The sequence below is a fragment of the Lucilia sericata genome, unplaced genomic scaffold (genome assembly GCF_015586225.1).
Source record: "Lucilia sericata isolate MDLA Ls3-8-SP2 unplaced genomic scaffold, ASM1558622v1 Contig000285F_arrow, whole genome shotgun sequence".
In the NCBI taxonomy this organism is placed as follows: Eukaryota; Metazoa; Arthropoda; class Insecta; order Diptera; family Calliphoridae; genus Lucilia; species Lucilia sericata.
This window is the reverse complement of record NW_023994310.1, coordinates 48,681-68,076: the sequence shown is the minus strand read 5'-3', so window position 1 is coordinate 68,076 and position 19,396 is coordinate 48,681. Positions and strand designations below refer to the sequence as shown.

The following is a 19,396-nucleotide window of genomic DNA, read 5'->3' as shown; positions in this document are numbered from 1 at the left end:
AATTATTCAATTTCATTTAATGTTTTGTTTTGTTTTTTTTTGAGTGTATGTTTTTTAGCTTATTTAATAATACAAGTCATCTTCGGTTGAGTTGCTTACCAAGTCTTTTTTAGGGTTATTACTTTCGTATTCGTAGTCGGAATCGTATTCGTTAACGGCTTCCTCTTCGTTTGTATTTTCGTCTTCGTCTGCTGGCCAGATTTCGTAAAGTTTATATTGTTGTGGTTGTTGTTGTCGTAGTAAATCGTTGTCGTTTTGTGTTGATTCATAAACAGCTGGATTTCACGCTGACATATCTTTTAATCTCTGTTGTCTACGGCTTTTACCCGTACGATGGTTTTGACCGATCTTTCTTCTCTTGCGCTTAGCATCTCTTTGAAAGGCCACATTACCAGGATCATCTGCCAATTGAGGATATTTATATATACTATGGATATCCACACCAATCCAACCATCGACATCACCATGTGATACCAATTCTTCTTTCTCTTCTTCGGTCCAGTCTCCTCTACCCTGGAAACCGGCTGCTACTAATTGTTTCTCCAGCTCCCAGGCTCTTTCTACTGCTCTTTTATGGGCATGTTTCAAAATACGATGTCTTTCTTGTTCAGGATCTACGCCATACTTGATGATAACCACAGCATCAGGTCCATGTAATCTTAATTCTTTGGCTGCTGAACCACCATGATCGGTGATTTCATGAGTTGATATGTTAAACATGCCGCCCAATCTTCTTAGTTCTTCATTGTCATCTCTCAATTTTAAAACATTATCTTTGACAAAATAGAACACATCTTGATCATGTATGCTAAAGTGTAGATCCAGGAAATAGGAGTTATTAAAGACTGAGGATACCACATCCTGCACCACACTATTAGAACCATCTACTACACTAACCAAAGCTCTACCGCCTATGCGTGATAGCAATACACCCTCACCAAATACCGCTCTTCGATAGGAAACCCTTGGCAATAGGTTACGCATTTTGGGTTCCATTTTCAGTAAAGGTTTGGGCACAAAATCAAAATCACTAAACTTCTCATTGGTTTTCTCCACTATACATTCCAAACCCGATATAACACCAAAATCAGGAGCCAAAGTTTGTGATTTAATAGAGGCCTGTGGATTATATTGCAAAGCTTTGGTGTATTTGGAACTTTGCATGTTGCTTAAGTCATAACCAAACAATTGCAGCCAAGACTCCAATTCAATCATGTAATTTTGCTGTTTACTGGGATTAACAGGATCATTATTGTGATAACGATAGATAAAAACATCGGTAGGATGAGACATTTCGGTAGCCAAAGTCTCCCACAAAGGAGTCATCCATTGACCCACTGTAGGATCATATAAACGTCCCTCGGTATACACCAATTTGGTATGAGGATCTAGCAAACCACCATGGAAGTCTATGGGTATAAAGAAATCAGGATTAGTATCCTTAATAATACGGCCAAATGGTGTTCTCTTCATTTCCTTCAGAATAGCACCATTCATATCGAAATAGGCTAAAGGAGAACCATTTTGATCGGTAGCCACATAATATCTTTGTTCGGCTGTTTCCACCGCCATTAACATATCACGATCATCATAATAGAATCTCAAAGTTTTGCCCGTTTTGGGATAGTGCATATGTGTAAGCAGCATAGGTGAACGGGGATTGCCATAATAATACTGAGTAACATTACCCTTGCTATCATGCCAGGCCACCAAACGACTGCGATCATCATAGTAATACCAAGTCTGGAAACGTTCACGCTCAAAGGCATGAATCAACTGGCCTCGATTGTTATAACGATATTTCTGTTCTCCTCTTCTGACCACAAAACCTCTAGCATCATAGTTATTAAACTCTATATCACCCACTTGACTCACACGATCGCCAATATCATAACCCAAATTGATCTTTTCTCCCTGATCTACCACACCCACAGTATTGCCATTTTCATCATACAAATACTTCCAGTTATTGGTGCCCAAAACCTCAATCACGTGACCATCAGCATTGTAGTTGATTTTATCAAAAGCCGTTGAGCGACCAAAAGTAGTTTTCTGTGACTTAATACGATTACGCAGATCATAGTCCAACTCCAAACGGAAAACATCAAAACTTTTGATATTCATTAAAACACTCTTCACCCGACCATGTTGATCATAATCGATAATGGTAAAGAATTGTTTGGAGGAATCTTGTATGACGGTACGATTGAAAGCATTGCGTGTTATTTTCAAATCTTGTACCACCTCTAGTTGGCCTAGATTTTGACTAAACTTGTAGCGTGTAGTAGGCATTTCTTTGTCATCTATAGACATTTCGACTCCTGTCAAACGGGCATTACCATCATAGGCATATTTGTAGTGGGCGGATGCTAAAGAGTTCTTGGAGCCAAAGCGTAATTTCTCATCTTTTAATATACCAGCATGATATTTAAACTCACGTCGTAATTCAAAACCGGGTTCTTGAACCTCTACGGATTTCACTAAACTGGTAGTTTCTTGATAGGTGTAATGGGTGCTAGACAAACCAGCCAATATAGTTTCCAAACGTCCTGAGTTGTCGTGCACGAAAGCAACCTTGCCCGATTGATGAGGATGTATTTTAGCCAAGATTTGACCCTCATCATTGTAGAGTATTTCAAAGGGATGACGATTAATGGGTGAGAAATATTGGTATTTGAAGAAACCCAAAGATGTCTGCAGCGAGAAAGAGTGTATATGACCCCTAGGTGTTGTTAGACTTTGTAAGGCGCCTGCATCATCATATTGCAACAGATAATCAGATCTTCTGGGCGTGGTCACCTTCAGAGGCAAAGAACCATAATTATCCTTAAAAGCATAAACCATGGAGGAGCCATCACCGTATTTGATCTCATTCAAACGACCATTACGATCAAAAGTATAGGCTTCTTGTAGATTACCCCATTTCCAGGTAACCAAACGGCCAAAACGATCATATTCCAAATCAACATCGGCATAATCCCCAGACTGAGGACGGAAACTAACAGGGCGTGAGGTACGATCATAGGTTACATTCAGTAATTCTTGTTTATCATCTACCATTACCACTATAGATTGGGTATCACGATCATATTCTAGAGTCAAAACATTATCACCATTGACACGTAATTTACGTCCCACTTGTGTCACAGATCTGGGACCCTTATTCTGTTTGCCTTGTTGCAATCTTCGGACGAAATAACGCCATTCAAAACGATTAGCCAAATCGCCAGAGATTTCGGTACGTTGTTTAGCGGGCACTGGATAGGATTCACCTATTATGGGGGAAATTTCAGCCAATATTGGATAGGGCACCACCTCCATTTGCAGCAAATGACCCCAAGGAGTTAAACTGGTAGTAGAACCATCCATTTCTACCATGGTCTTGGATTCTGCCTCACCATTACGCACCACCACTGAAGAGCCTTGGATTAACATGGAGATTTCTTTTTGGGCATTTTCCGAAACCTTGACCTGAGCTCCCTTGATACTTAAATCGAAAGCCAAGTCGATAACACGACCAGTAGGAGTTACGGCCGAAGTTAAGCGACCAAATTCATCATAGTTGTAGACATAGGAGCGACCAGTAGAATCTAATTTAGTTTTCAGCAAACCGGTAGGTCCATGATACTCAAAAGTGACATTGTAGTTATCGGGAGTATTCAACTCATGCAACATTTTCATGCGAGTCATTCTCAAACGGCATTTCTGGCCTTTAGTGTTTTCTATGGAGTTGACTTGGGAGGTATAATCACGCAACAGGAATACCTTATTACCGGCAGCATCGGTCACTGTACTTAATTTGCCATTGGAGGTATTGACATTATAGGTAAAGACATAAGTGGTCTCGCCCGTCAAATGTTCTTGGTCATGACATGTTGACCAAAACGATTGAAGATATAGATTTCTTGCATATCAGGAGCATATATCTCATACTCACGAGACATGCTGGCCTCGGGTATGCTGGACATGACGGAACGTATGCGATAATTGGCTTGATCGGCTATATGAACATGACCATCAGGGGTAACAGCTAAAGCGGCAATGGTATTAAACTTGGCACTGGTGGCTAGATAATGATCAGCTTCAAAACAATCACAGCCACGCTCTAAACAATTACATTTCGATTCAGCTCCAGCAAAGGCAGAAATGCGACCATTGGTGCCTATAACACGAACACGATTGATGCGCTGAGAATCACTTTCTGCCACATACAGCTCGCCTAGGGGACCAAAAGCTATGGATTGAGGCATTACCAGAGTAGCATGGGTAGCCAGATCTGAATCATATACAGAGGAGGATGTGGCGCAGTGCAAAGGACGTCCGGAAATAACTCGAACTCGACCATCAGGAGTCATGCGCAATATCATATGATCATCTATGATATGTAGAGTATTATCCAAAGGACTAACCGCCAATTCGGTGGGCCAACGTAAATGCATTTCCTCTAGTTTCAAGGTGCCCTCACAGGGTATGGGTTTCCAGTGGGACTTATGCATATGGTTGCCTATTAAGGTGCTAACTATACCATCTCTATCCACCATGCGTATGTTAGTGCCATCTGCGAAATACAAGATATTATCACTGGATATAGCTATACCCTTAGGATAAGCCAATTTGGCATCTTTAGCCAAGGCACCATCACCACAATGAGCTTCATCGCCAGGCAAACAACGTTCTCCGGAACCAACAATAGGTTCCCAATTCTTTTCGGGTTGAGAGAAATCATTAGTGTCACGTACTCGGATAATTTGATGTGATTCGGGATCTGAGATGTACAAGGTGCCATCCAAAGGACTCAAGGCCATATGATAACGATAGCTAACACGTGTGGCATTAAGTTTCACCACCGTGCGCACGGTACCATCAGTCATAATGCGACGTATGTAATTGAAATCGCCCACATATAAACTGCCATCGGGGGAAGCGGCCAAAGCCACAGGAGCTAATAGTCTTTGTTTTAAAGACATGCCCTCACAATCCATACACTCCAAAGGCCTCTGATGACCATCACCCATGGTGGTTAAGATAACTCTAGGTTTATTCTTTAAGTATATGTTAGAACCATCACCCTTTTGCAAAATACCCTCATGGAAGTTATAGCGATGATGTATATCCAAATTCCAGCCGCCTACCTCGGATATAGACATATCATGACCCGATAACTTGGTGGTCTGAATATCCCAGATTATATCCTTGCAGTCGGTATATTGATAACCCACTTTTACCACGGCTGTGGTAACACCATACACACGCTGGCGATAAATATTCAATCTATTCCAGGCATAGGTGAACTTAATGCCAGGATCGGCCTCAAAAATACGCTCAAACAATATACCTTCTATGGTAATGCGTAAATGAATCAAATGTAAGGTGGAGGGTATCGATTCCGGAGTTAACTGCAACTTAATGGTGGAAAGATAACCAGCGGCACGGGAGGAATGATAAACCAAATTCAAACCAGTGCCAGGGATTTGTAGGCTTTCTTGGATGACCTGAGACTCTGCCAATATAGCACTGCGATCGGGACAGGCACCCTGGAAACCATGTTTCCAAGAAGCCAACACCACCGGTTTCATAAGATCATAATCATGAGAAAAACAGGTATGAGTGGTAGAGGCCACACTTTTCTCCTCCGACATGGACATGATGACAGTGTCTATGATAATAACCTCATTCCAGGGTACTTGAACAATACGCGATTGAGGACGGAAGGGAGAACGGCCAAATTGTAAAGTCACTGCACCACCACCATTAACCATTAAATCAAACCAGCCATCATCACGGGTTAAGGTAAAGCCCTCCAATAAAGTAGTAGTAGAGACACGTACGCCCACTAAACCCATGCCTAGGGAAGTAACCACACGGCCTCGTATAACAGCAGAACGGCTAGATAAAAAGAAATTGTAAAACATTAGTTTAAGAATATAAACTTTGAGCAATTATTTAAACTTTTAAAGATTGGTTGGCTAAAAATTACTAAAAAAGCTTTTACAAAAAAAAAACTTAATTGAACTAATAAAACTTAAATTTAACTAAAAGTTTTAATTAAAAACTAAAAGTAAAATGTTCACGAAAACACACACACATACAAAAACACATACAATTTTCATTTAAACATAAAACATTTAAGGTTTAACAACAGATAACCCAATATTTTTTTAACGTTTTCCTATTTTAACATTAAAGGGCCTTTAAATTGATTAAATATTTAATAAATATAACAAAACAGAAAACTTAAATTAATAAAAATTAAAATTTTTCAAATATTTTCAAAGATTTAAAAAGTTTTTAAAGATTTTTAAAAAGTTTTAAAACGTTTTCCTATTTTAATAACAGCGGGCCTTTAATTCAATTAAAATTTTAATTAATATAACAAAAAAAAAGTTAAGTACGTTTATAAAATTAATAAAAAATGTATGGTTATAATTAATAGAAGATGAAAAGTAAAGAAAATTAAAATGTTAAAAAAATAATAAAAATAATAAATGACCAAACAACCAGCGTTTAATATTAGTTTTTAGATTCCATGTAGTAGTCCATATCCTTACCTTGCATTGAAATAATTCCAAAAAATGCTGTTAGTTTTTGATTTTCGATTTTAGAGAGGTTAGTTTTTTTTTTTAACAAAAATGCGTTATTTTTAGTTAGTTAGCGATAAAAGTGTTATTTTTTTAGAGAAGTTAGTTTTTTTTATATCGATAAAAAAGTTGTGATGATTATAAGTAGTAGTGCGTAGTTGGTTAAAGAGAGCACACGCGCGTTTTATTTTTTTTATTTTTTTGTTTAGAAAGAGAGAAAAAAAGAGCAAAGAAAAAATTTGTTACCATTAGCAATTGTTTTCTTTTTTTTTGTATTTTTTTTAACAAAAACTAAATTAAAAAAATAAATTTAAATTATAAAAACCCATGATATGAACCCTAAATTTTAACCAAAAAGGCCTAATATTTTGTTACATATTTCATTTTTTTTATTAAAACAAAGGACATTTTCTTAGTTTTTTTACATTATATACAATTAATGGGTGGGAATTTAGTTTATTTTTTGGGAGGGGATTTTTGGGATTTATATATAGACAGGGTCACAAAACTTAAAACAAATAATTAAAACTAAAAATAAAACATTAAACATAAATTAATATTGCAAACTAGTTAGTTTTTCTTTTAAATATATTGTTATAAAACAAACAGCATGAAGCTTTCATCAAAAAGCTTTTCTTTTAAATCAGAGGATAAATATTGAAACTTTTTTAAAAAGAAATTTGATTAAATTTGAAATCGAGAGTTGAAGAAGAATTAAACTAGAACCGAACTGGAACTAGAACTGAACTAGAATTGGACTAGAATTGAACTTGAACTGAACTAGAACTGAAGTAGAACTTAAGTAGAACTGAACTAGAAGTGAACTAAAACTAAACTAGAACTGAACTAGAACTGAACTAAAACTGAACTAGAACTGAACTAAAAGTGAACTAAAAGTGAACTAGAACTGAACTAGAACTTGAACTGAACTAGAACTGAACTAACACAGAACTAGAGCAGAATTAGAACAGTACTAGAACAGAACTAGAACTGAATTATAACTGAAATAAAACAGAACTAGAACTGAGCTAGAAGTGAACTAGAACTGGGCTAGAACTGAACTAGAACTGAACTAGAACTGAACTAGAACTGAACTAGAACTGAAGTAGAACAGAACTAGAACTGAACTAGAACTGAACTAGAACTGAACTAGAACTGAACTAGAACTGAACTAGAACTGAACTAGAACTGAACTAAAACTGAACTAAAACTGAACTAGAACTGAACTAGAACTGAACTAGAACTGAACTAAAACTGAACTAAAACTGAACTAGAACTGAACTAGAACTGAACTAGAACTGAACTAGAACTGAACTAGAACTGAACTAGAACTGAACTAGAACTGAACTAGAACTGAACTAGAACTGAACTAGAACTGAACTAGAACTGAACTAGAACTGAACTAGAACTGAATTAGAACTGAACTAGAACTGAACTTGAACTGAACTAGAACTGAACTAGAACTGAACTAGAACTGAACTAGAACTGAACTAGAACTGAACTAGAACTGAACTAGAACTGAACTAGAACTAGAACTGAACTAGAACTGAACTAGAACTGAACTAGAACTGAACTAGAACTGAACTAGACTAGAACTGAACTAGAACTGAACTGGAACTGAACTAGAACTGAACTAGAACTGAACTAGAACTGAACTAGAACTGAATTAGAACTGAACTAGAACAGAACTAGAACAGAACTAGAACTGAACTAGAACTGAACTAGAACTGAACTAGAACTGAACTAGATCTGAACTAGAACAGAACTAGAACTGAACTAGAACTGAACTAGAACTGAACTAGAACAGAACTAGAACTGAACTAGAACTGAACTAGAACTGAACTAGAACTGAACTAGAACTGAACTAGAACTGAACTAGAACTGAACTAGAACTCAACAAGAACTGAATTAGAGCTGAACTAGAACTGAACTAGAACTGAAGTAGAACTGAACATGAGCTGAAGAAGGACTGAACTAGAACCGAATTAAAACTGAACTAGAAAGCATATATTCTAGAGGATTTATATTTTAAAAATTTTCTATTAGATTTGATTAAAAGAATAAACTTGTCTAATAATTAGTTTAGAATCTACCTTTCTATTAGTTAAGATACTAAAGAAGATACTTTTTAGACTGGAGTTAAATGAGATTATTTTCTATTAAACTAGATTTATTGGGTAAGACCCTTTTCTTCTATTATTTTACAGTCTAAAGAAAGTGTTTCCCTACTCCTTTTAAAAGTTTCAATATTTTAATCCAAATTTCTTTTATTAATCAAATAATTTTGTTTCATCTTAACATTAAACCCAATTCAGTTTTTTTCTTTTTAATCCAAAATTAAAATAAATTAAACATAATTTGACAAAAGCCAGCTACCAATTTAAAACTTACCTCTCATTAAACGTTTCTAATTTGGCATAATTTTGTAAACTACTTTCATCTATTAAGAATTTCATGCGTTCAAAGAATGAAGCAGTAATAGCCGGAGGTTGTTTGCGCAATAAAACATCTATGGGTTTGGGTGCCGAGACACACAATTGAGAAGTTTTGCAAACATGACTGGCACAACACTCGGGATCTTCACAATCCACTAAGCCATCTGTTAAAAGAAATAATTTGTTTATTAAAAATCAAAAATATATAGAATTTGCTTTAACTCTCTTACCCTTATCATTATCTTTGCTATCACCACAATTCAATTCTAAGGCGATACCACAATCAGCACCATCCCAGCCTTCATAACAGCGACATTCCCACTGACCTTCGCCGCTAACACGGCATTGACCATGACCCGAACAGGAATTGGGACAACCTTCTATGGTACAGTGTTTACCATTCCAACCGGTCACACACAAACAAGTACCATTTTTACATTGACCATGTTCATTACAACGTGAATCGCATAGTTTTGTATTACAGTATTCACCACCCCAACCTTCGTCACAGGTACAGGCATCACCCACACAACGACCATGTTGACCACAATCTAGATCGCAAAGTTCTTTGGAACAATCATCACCACTCCATTTCGATTCACAGCTACAGGTTTGTGAATCCAAATCGAAAGTACCATGTCCTGAACAATCGGGTAAACATTGTAGAGCATCTTGATCCATAGTTGCACAATCGGGACCTTTCCAGCCTTTCTTGCAGATACAAGTACCTTCGGCACAGAAACCATGACCAGAACAGGTGGGATGTGGGCAATCGACTGAGGAAGATAGATTATACAAAGAGAAATTAGAATTTTAATTAAAAGAATTTAAAGAAGACACTCTTTAATCATTTGAAGAATATATTTTTCTTTTAGAAAAGATTCTAGAGATGACTTAAGAGAACTCTTTCAATTAAAAGGAGTCGAATGAAGACAATTTCCTATTAGAAAAGAGTCTAAAGAAGACACTTTTCCATTAGAAAAGTGTTTAAAAAAGACACTTTTAATAGAAGAATACCTAGAGATGACACTTTACAAATGTTTCTTAACGATAACATAAACAAACAATAATCGAAATTGCCACATAACAAATACATATCTTTTAAAAGAAACGAAAAAAATGATCTCTCATTTTACACATGTAAATTTACCTTCTTCACAGAATTTTCCCTTATAACCACGCATACATTGACATTTTCCACTAACACAATGACCATGACCATTACAATCGGCCACTTCACATTCATCATGACGTAGCGAACATTCTTTACCCTTCCATCCTGGATTACATATACATTCACCATTTATATATTCACCATGCTGAGAACATAGAACAGGACAAACACTTTCACTACAATCATCACCACCAAAACCGGGATTACATTGACAATGTCCTAGTAAACATTGTCCATTACCCGAACAACCATTCGGGCAATTTTGTGTCATATCTTCGGCAATAGTGGCATAAAAAGTGATTTCTTGAACATCACCATCATCATTGTAGAGGGAAACAAACCAATGTCCTGGTTCCATATAACGGGTAACTTCACGTGTTATCGATTGCTACAGTCCGGTTTTGTTTTATTGGTAGTAGTAGTAGTAGTGGTATATGAAGTGTAGTATGAAGTTGAGTTTTGAGGTTATGGATAGTGTTTCGAAATAAAATGATAAAAATGTTTAGGTGTTGTGTGGAGTAAAGCATGAAAATACATAAAAAAAGACAAAAACACACATTTATTAGGTTAATAAAGCAAGGGGGTTTAGTATATAATTCAGCTTTTATCAAATAAATCCCTGTAAAACCCTTAATACCTTTTTAATTGTTAAAAAATCCAAAAATACTTACATGGGCCGCTCTAGTAGATCTAGTACTGGCACTAAAACCACTTAAAACCTCCTTAAAATGATATTGTGTATGTGTGGGTAAAGCATTACGTCGGCCATAAACACCTATTGAGGCTCCTCTCGGTATGGTATAATCAAATTTCACATAGGCCGGTTCCGATTGATAGAATTGCATATTCCAATAACTGTAGGGTTGGATTTCTTTGGTTAACTTTTGTCCTAAAGTAATTTGACCAAAAGTTGTACCATCTGGCGGAAAACTACGGGCAGGGAATGTACGAGCACCTATTTTTGTTTTTATAGGGTTTAAAATTGCAGATTTTCCCAAAATGAAGCACAAAGAAAAAACACAAAAAATTTGTTATAAAGGGTTAGTTTGGCTTTAAAATTTTTTTTGGAAAATAATAGCTAGAGTTAAAAATATTTAAAAATTAAATGAGAGTTTTTGTACAGAGATTCTGAAAGTATTTTTAATTTTGTTGAAATTTTAGGTTAAGTTTGAATATAGTTTTGATTTGTTTTGTTAATATGGGTTTGTTAACTTGACGTTTAGTTGATAAAGCTTGTTATTGTTACGTTTTTGTTTATTTACATTTAATTAGAGATGACAATAAAACGATTTTTAAATTTGTTTTTATTTGCAATTGTTGAACTAGAACTGAACTAGATGTAGATTAGAACTGAACTAGATGTAAATTAGAGCTGAACTAGAACTGAAATAGAACTGAACTAGAACTGAACTAGAACTGAACTAGAACTGAACTAGAACTGAACTAGAACTGAACTAGAACTGAACTAGAACTGAACTAGAACTGAACTAGAACTGAACTAGAACTGAACTAGAACTGAACTAGAACTGAACTAGAACTGAACTAGAACTGAACTAGAACTGAACTAGAACTGAACTAGAACTGAACTAGAACTGAACTAGAACTGAACTAGAACTGAACTAGAACTGAACTAGAACTGAACTAGAACTGAACTAGAACTGAACTAGAACTGAACTAGAACTGAACTAGAACTGAACTAGAACTGAACTAGAACTGAACTAGAACTGAACTAGAACTGAACTAGAACTGAACTAGAACTGAACTAGAACTGAACTAGAACAGAACTAGAACTGAACTAGAATTGAACTAGAACTGAACTAGAACTGAACTAGAACTGAACTAGAACTGAACTAGAACTGAACTAGAACTGAACTAGAACTGAACTAGAACTGAACTAGAACTGAACTAGAACTGAACTAGAACTGAACTAGAACTGAACTAGAACTGAACTAGAACTGAACTAGAACTGAACTAGAACTGAACGAACTAGAACTGAACTAGAACTGAACTAGAACTGAACTAGAACTGAACTAGAACTGAACTACAACTGAACTGGAATTCACTAGAACTGAACTACAACTGAATTTCAGAGATTTTTTCTAAATGAAATAAAATTTTTGATGTTATGTTAAACATTTTCAATTATGGTTCGGAAAATTTTACAATTTTGGTTTCAGAATTTTTTAATTAAATTTATTATTTAGCTGTTGTTTGTAATTTGTTGTTTAAATTATAAAATGTTTATTATTTAATGATTATTTTATGATTAAATGTTGAATTTTGAAAAGTTTGATGAAAAATTTTGATGTTTTTTTAAAGCCAATACTAATAATTTGAAAGCAATAATGATAAATGTTAATAAAAATTAAATATATGTATGAATATAATGATAACTTAAAAATTAAATTATTAAAAACACTGTTAAGGTTTCAAATGATATAATATGTGTAAAAATGTATGAAAAAATTAATTTATTATGGAAATTTTCATAATGCATATGAAATTTATTTGTTAATTTATTATTATTTTTTATTTTAAAAGTTAGTTTTTATTAGTTTTGTTGGTTATTTTAAATAGAATATTTAAGAAAGATAAGACAAATCACCTTCAAGTATTAGAATAGGCATAACATCGGGACATGCAAACTTTTCACCATTATCATTAGTTTCATTTAAAACATTCACAATAGTATTATTATTGTTATTAGTGACAAAATCATTATCATTATCAGTAACAAAATCAAACATATTAGAGCTGGCAGTGGTAGTAGTAACATCACTATTATTATTATTATTATCGATAACAAAATCATCACTAGCATTCACATTAGTTAAAATGTTGGGGTTTTCATTGTAAATATTAGTTATAGTTGATGAAGTTTCAGTAGAGATGGTAGTAGTAGTAGTAGAAGAAGAGAACCAGTCGTCTTTAGTAGAGTCTAGTTCTAGGTCAGGTTCATTGTCTAAAGTTGTAGAACTTGTTGTGATTTCCCCATACAAACCACAAGCACAGGGACATTCTGGTATGGGAGGCGGTGGTTCTGGTATACAATAAGGACTAAATTTAAAAGGTTCTGGCTCAGGTTGTGCAGTTGTTGTTGTAATAGGAGAAGATTTTTCGGTTTCTTTTACTTTTACATCTTGTAATTCTTCTTGTTTTTTGTTTAATTTCTCATGAGTCAAAATCTGTTGCATATTTTTCACCTGACCCTTTTGATCAAAGGCCGGTATGTCAACATGTAAAGTATAAACATTACCGGAACCATCATTGGAAGCTATAGTTAAATTCACTATTATACGTTTATCTTGTACATCATCATTATTTATATGTATCTTATGTTCAGGAATCTGGCTTTCCTGCTGAGTGTGCGAAGAAGGAGGTGCAGAGGTTATAGGTTTTTCATATAAAGGATTATTAAGTATTAATTCTGCTTCTTCATTGCGTAAAACTTCATTTTCTTGTTTATCATATTGGGCGGTGTTTAATTGAAATTTTTTCTTGGCTTTTTGTTTTTCTTTGGACTTATTGTTATTGGTATTATTTATTGTTTTATAAAGTTCCTCCTCATTGGAGTGAGTCTGCTCTAGTTTGACTATATCTATATCATCTAAATTATGATTATAATTTATTTCCTCAAATTGTTGTTGTTGCTGTAGCATTAAACCATCATTTAACATTAAATTTTCCCAAGATTCTTCTTCTTTTTGGTTGTTATCATTTTCTTGGTCATAAGGATTTTTTTCTTGATACTTGACGGATAAATAACTGTCATCATAAATGTCTTTTAAATTAGATTCTTTAACAGACATTTCATCATTTTCTTTTAACTTAAAATCATTGATTTGTAAAGTTTCCTGGTCTTCTTTTTCATAATCATTTTTATTTTTATCATCATTATTATAATGTTTACTGTCATTTTGTAGAGATTTATTATTTAGCTCTTGTTTGTTGACATTTTGCTTGTCATTTTCACTCTCTACCACCAAAGCTGGGAGTATAGAATCGTCTTTGTTATCTTTAGTTAGAGTTTTAAATGAATTTTCATTACTTTTTTCTATAGTTAATTGAAAATCTTCTTCTTCATCATAATTATAATTTTCAAATATTGTATACATTTTTGTGGTGGTTTCCAATTCATCTAACTCTTCCACTTTCTCTAAAGTAAAAACAGGAGTGGCAACATTTTCCTTATTCGGCTTTTGTATATCTTGTTCTTTATTAATTTTATGTTTATTACTTTGATTGCGTTTTAATATGTTATTGATTTTTAAAGTTTTATCATCCTCGTCATCATCATCATTAACATCTTCATTATGTTCTAAAGATGTTATAGCTGTTGTCTTTGTAAATTTATCTTCCTTTAAAGTAGACGTCTCTTCATTTTCTAAAAATCCTTTAGTGGTGGAGGCAAAACTTTCATCTGTTGTAGTTGCTAAGTTTCCAAACTCGTCATAATTACTTTTTACTAAAAATCCCTCTTCTTTATCCCGTGGATTTACCTTTAAAACTTCTTTATCATTTTCAACATCATTGTCACTAATAGAGTTGGTAGTTTGTTGTTGTTGTAAAATTACTTCGTTATCTGTTGTTGTCATTATCTTTTCATCATTAATTTTAAGATTAAGATTTTCCTCCAACAAACTGCGTTTAAAGCGTGTACCAATTTTTGTTTTAATACTAGAATAAGAAGAAGGCCGCCTCTGTCGGTCCGGAGCATACCAATTATTGAACGCCATTTGTGAAATTCTCGACTGAACTATTTTTTTTTACAATATAAGTAAAATAAATTTTCAGTTTTCTAAAATTGTTCTTAATTTATAAATATTTGTAGACCTAAAGTACTTTAAGTTATTCCTTAAGAACTAAATTCTGTGTTAAACGGGGTAGTTTTATTTTACTGTATTTTGGTTTTTACTTAAGGGGGAGGGGGAGGGGGTGGAGTACGAAGAAAGATGGCATTAAAAAGTTTTAGGTTTCACGCTTTAATTATGCGTAAAAAATGTGTTTATAATTTGATTATTTTACACAAAATGAGAGTTAACATTTGAGAATACTAGAATATTTTAAAAGTGATTTAATTACTTTGAAAATCTTAAAGGAAACCAATTAAATAATAAGGGAAAATCTAATCATTTTTCTTTAATTTTAAATATTAAAAAAACTAGAACTGGACTGAGCTAAAACTGAACTAGAACAGAACTAGAACAGAACTAGAACAGAACTAGAACTGAACTAGAACAGAACTAGAACAGAACTAGAACAGAACTAGAACAGAACTAGAACAGAACTAGAAAAGAACTAGAACAGAACTAGAACAGAACTAGAACAGAACTAGAACAGAACTAGAACAGAACTAGAACAGAACTAGAACAGAACTAGAACAGAACTAGAACAGAACTAGAACAGAACTAGAACAGAACTAGAACAGAACTAGAACAGAACTAGAACAGAACTAGAACAGAACTAGAAACAGAACTAACAGAACTAGAACAGAACTAGAACAGAACTAGAACAGAACTAGAACAGAACTAGAACAGAACTAGAACAGAACTAGAACAGAACTAGAACAGAACTAGAACAGAACTAGAACAGAACTAGAACAGAACTAGAACAGAACTAGAACAGAACTAGAACAGAACTAGAACAGAACTAGAACAGAACTAGAACAGAACTAGAACAGAACTAGAACAGAACTAGAACAGAACTAGAACAGAACTAGAACAGAACTAGAACAGAACTAGAACAGAACTAGAACAGAATACAGAACTAGAACAGAACTGAACAGAACTAGAACAGAACTAGACAGAACTAGAACAGAACTAGAACAGAACTAGAACAACTAGAACAGAACTAGAACAGAACTAGAACAGAACTAGAACAGAACTAGAACAGAACTAGAACAGAACTAGACCATAACTAGAACAGAACTAGAACAGAACTAGAACAGAACTAGAACAGAACTAGAACAGAACTAGAACAGAACTAGAACAGAACTAGAACAGAACTAGAACAGAACTAGAACAGAACTAGAACAGAACTAGAACAGAACTAGAAGAACTAGAACAGAACTAGAACAGAACTAGAACAGAACTAGAACAGAACTAGAACAGAACTAGAACAGAACTAGAACAGAACTAGAACAGAACTAGAACAGAACTAGAACAGAACTAGAACAGAACTAGAACAGAACTAGAACAGAACTAGAACAGAACTAGAACAGAACTAGAACAGAACTAGAACAGAACAGAACTAGAACAGAACTAGAACAGAACTAGAACAGAACTAGAACAGAACTAGAACAGAACTAGAACAGAACTAGAACAGAACTAGAACAGAACTAGAACAGAACTAGAACAGAACTAGAACAGAACTAGAACAGAACTAGAACAGAACTAGAACAGAACTAGAACAGAACTAGAACAGAACTAGAACAGAACTAGAACAGAACTAGAACAGAACTAGAACAGAACTAGAACAGAACTAGAACAGAACTAGAACCGAACTAGAATTGAACTAGAATTGAACTAGAATTGAACTAAAACTGAACAAGAACTGAACTAGAACTGAACTAGAACTGAACTAGAACAGAACTAGAACTGAACTGAACTAGAACTGAACTAGAACATAACTAGAACTGAACTAGAGCTGAACTGAACTGAACTAGAACTAAACTAGAACTGAACAAGAACTGAACTAGAACTGAACTAGAACAGAACTAGAACTGAACTAGAACAGAACTAGAACAGAACTAGAACAGAACTAGAACGGAACTAGAACGGAACTAGAACTGAACTAGAACAGAACTAGAACAGAACTAGAACAGAACTAGAACGGAACTAGAACGGAACTAGAACAGAACAGAACTAGAACAGAACTAGAATAGAACTAGAACAGAAGTAGAACAGAACTAGAACAGAACTAGAAGAACTAGAACAGAACTAGAACAGAACTAGAACAGAACTAGAACAGAACTAGAACAGAACTAGAACAGAACTAGAACAGAACTAGAACAGAACTAGAACAGAACTAGAACAGAACTAGAACAGAACTAGAACAGAACTAGAAACTAGAACAGAACTAGAACTAGAACAGAACTAGAACTAGAACTGAACTAGAACTGAACTAGAACTGAACTAGAACTGAACTAGAACTGAACTAGAACTAGAACAGAACTAGAACAGAACTAGAACTAGAACTGAACTAGAACTGAACTAGAACTGAACTGGAAAAATAGAACTAAAATAGAACTAGCCAAAGTTAATCTATTAAAACTTCATTAAATTGTTTGGAAATTCTCTCTTTAAATTATAAAAACTTAATCATGTAATGACAGTTATATTGTCAACAATTTTTGTATGGTTTGTTTATTTCTTTAGCTGTAATTTTAGTTTTTGTTTTTAAAGGTGAGGAAGAGGATAAGTCGAAGGAAGCAAAATATAAAAACTTTGTTATAAAAAACTGTGTACAAGATGAATTTTGTTGTTTTCTTGAAAAAGAAATAGAATTTTCATGCAGTCCTGGTTGTTGTTTTCTCTTATTCGTCTCTTTTGCTTTTGTGTATAAAACTCATTTAAAAATAATTAAAACTTGTGAATAATTACCTCCATTATTGGCATTTGCCAATGGTGATGACAGCGAAGTCGATGAAGACAACGATATCGAAGAGGAGGACGATGACAATGAAGTAGCCACCGCTGAACCACCAACACCCACAGCTACTGAAGAGGCAGATGTAGACTGAAATGCTGATGAAGAAGCTGCCGCCTGTGAGGAAGACAGCGAAGAGGTGGCCGTTGTTACCATGGTGGATTGTCCAGTTTTTGAGCGTAACGAGGAATTGTGCAATTTCGAGAGATCGGTATTAGTACTTTTGGCGGCGGTTACCTCAGAGGCCTCATTGCCGACTAGAACTGTACAGGGGGCAGAGGGAGACCAATGAAGAACACCAAATCCTTTAAAAGAAAGAAATTTTATATAAATATTTTTATAGGGAAATGAGTTTTTTTTTTTTGTTGAAAATACCTGTTAAAAATATTAACAAAACACACATGGCCACAAATACCGATACCGCTACAATGGCCACACATTTAGCCGAACAGCGTGCAGCTAAATCTTTGCGAAAATTCATGGGTGCCGAATAATGATGGGAAGGTATGCCGCTCATAACACTGCGGGGCGGAAGCACTGGACCCAAACAATTATTAGCCGAACGTTCGTAACCTTTTAACGTATCCTTGGTGGGTGTCGAACAAGCCGAGCCACTTTTATAATCAATAGGTGAACCCTTGTTCATATCTAAAAAGAAATGAAAAGAAAAAAATCAATTAATATTTTGAAATTTACACCTTTTTTCCAACAAACTTTTGTTAGATAAGAAATACTTTTGTTAACATGCCACATTTGGCTTATGCTGTTAAACCAAACTGTCATTGAACATAACCTCAATATATTTTCCCCAAATTATCACAAATTTTGGGGATATTTCCTTACTTTTTTCAATGTTAAAAAAATAATAGATAAAATCCTAAAAATCCCCTTTCAAAAGAAGTCTGTAAAGAAAAAAACAAATCATACTGACCATAAACGGATATCTAACTCCTGACAAACACACACAATCTTTTGCTCTTCTAACCCCCTCCCTATCTCCTTTATGTTTGACGCCATGTTTTTGATGTTAATTCGATTAAGTGACGTGTAAGTGGCCGAGCTAAATAACAAGAGCTAGACTAGAGACTACTGACTAAAACGTTCAAAACTAGATCCTGTGTGTAAAGTCATTTTCATTTGTTCAACGTTTTAGACATTGTTGTCACTATTTTTAAGGGTGCGTAAGTCCTGGTTTATTTATTTGTATACATTTCAACTCATCTCTCTATTTTTCCCCCAAATATATGCTATACTTTTTATCACTTTTTTTTCGGGCAACAAAAAAGGGATTGCCTCTGTGTATGCTGTTATATGGTAGCTGCATATCGATAACGTTTATAATCACATTACCAGCCAGACATATAATATAATTCTCGTTTTGTTGTTGTTGTTATTTTTATGTTTCAATTTCTTTTTTTCTTTCTTTTTTTGATTTCTTTTTTTGCTTTCATGAGTAAATACATGATATTTCGTGAACTAATCAAATGAGTGGCAAAAAAAAAAAAAAGAAAGAAAATAAAAGATTTTTTAACAAATCATCGACAAAATTTAAAAGCAAATGC

General features: G+C 34.4%; 1 protein-coding gene across 1 annotated transcript; it reads right to left on the bottom strand.

Moving 5' to 3' along the window:
- On the bottom strand, nucleotides 1-18,480 carry LOC119603243 (teneurin-m-like). The gene is given in 8 exon segments (XM_037955220.1): nucleotides 1-3,857; nucleotides 3,860-5,886; nucleotides 8,970-9,177; nucleotides 9,244-9,789; nucleotides 10,164-10,575; nucleotides 10,859-11,142; nucleotides 17,789-18,139; nucleotides 18,210-18,480. Coding segments are annotated over 8 exon segments (7,674 nt in total). The 3' UTR covers nucleotides 1-282.
- Nucleotides 18,481-19,396: the final 916 nt, after the last annotated feature.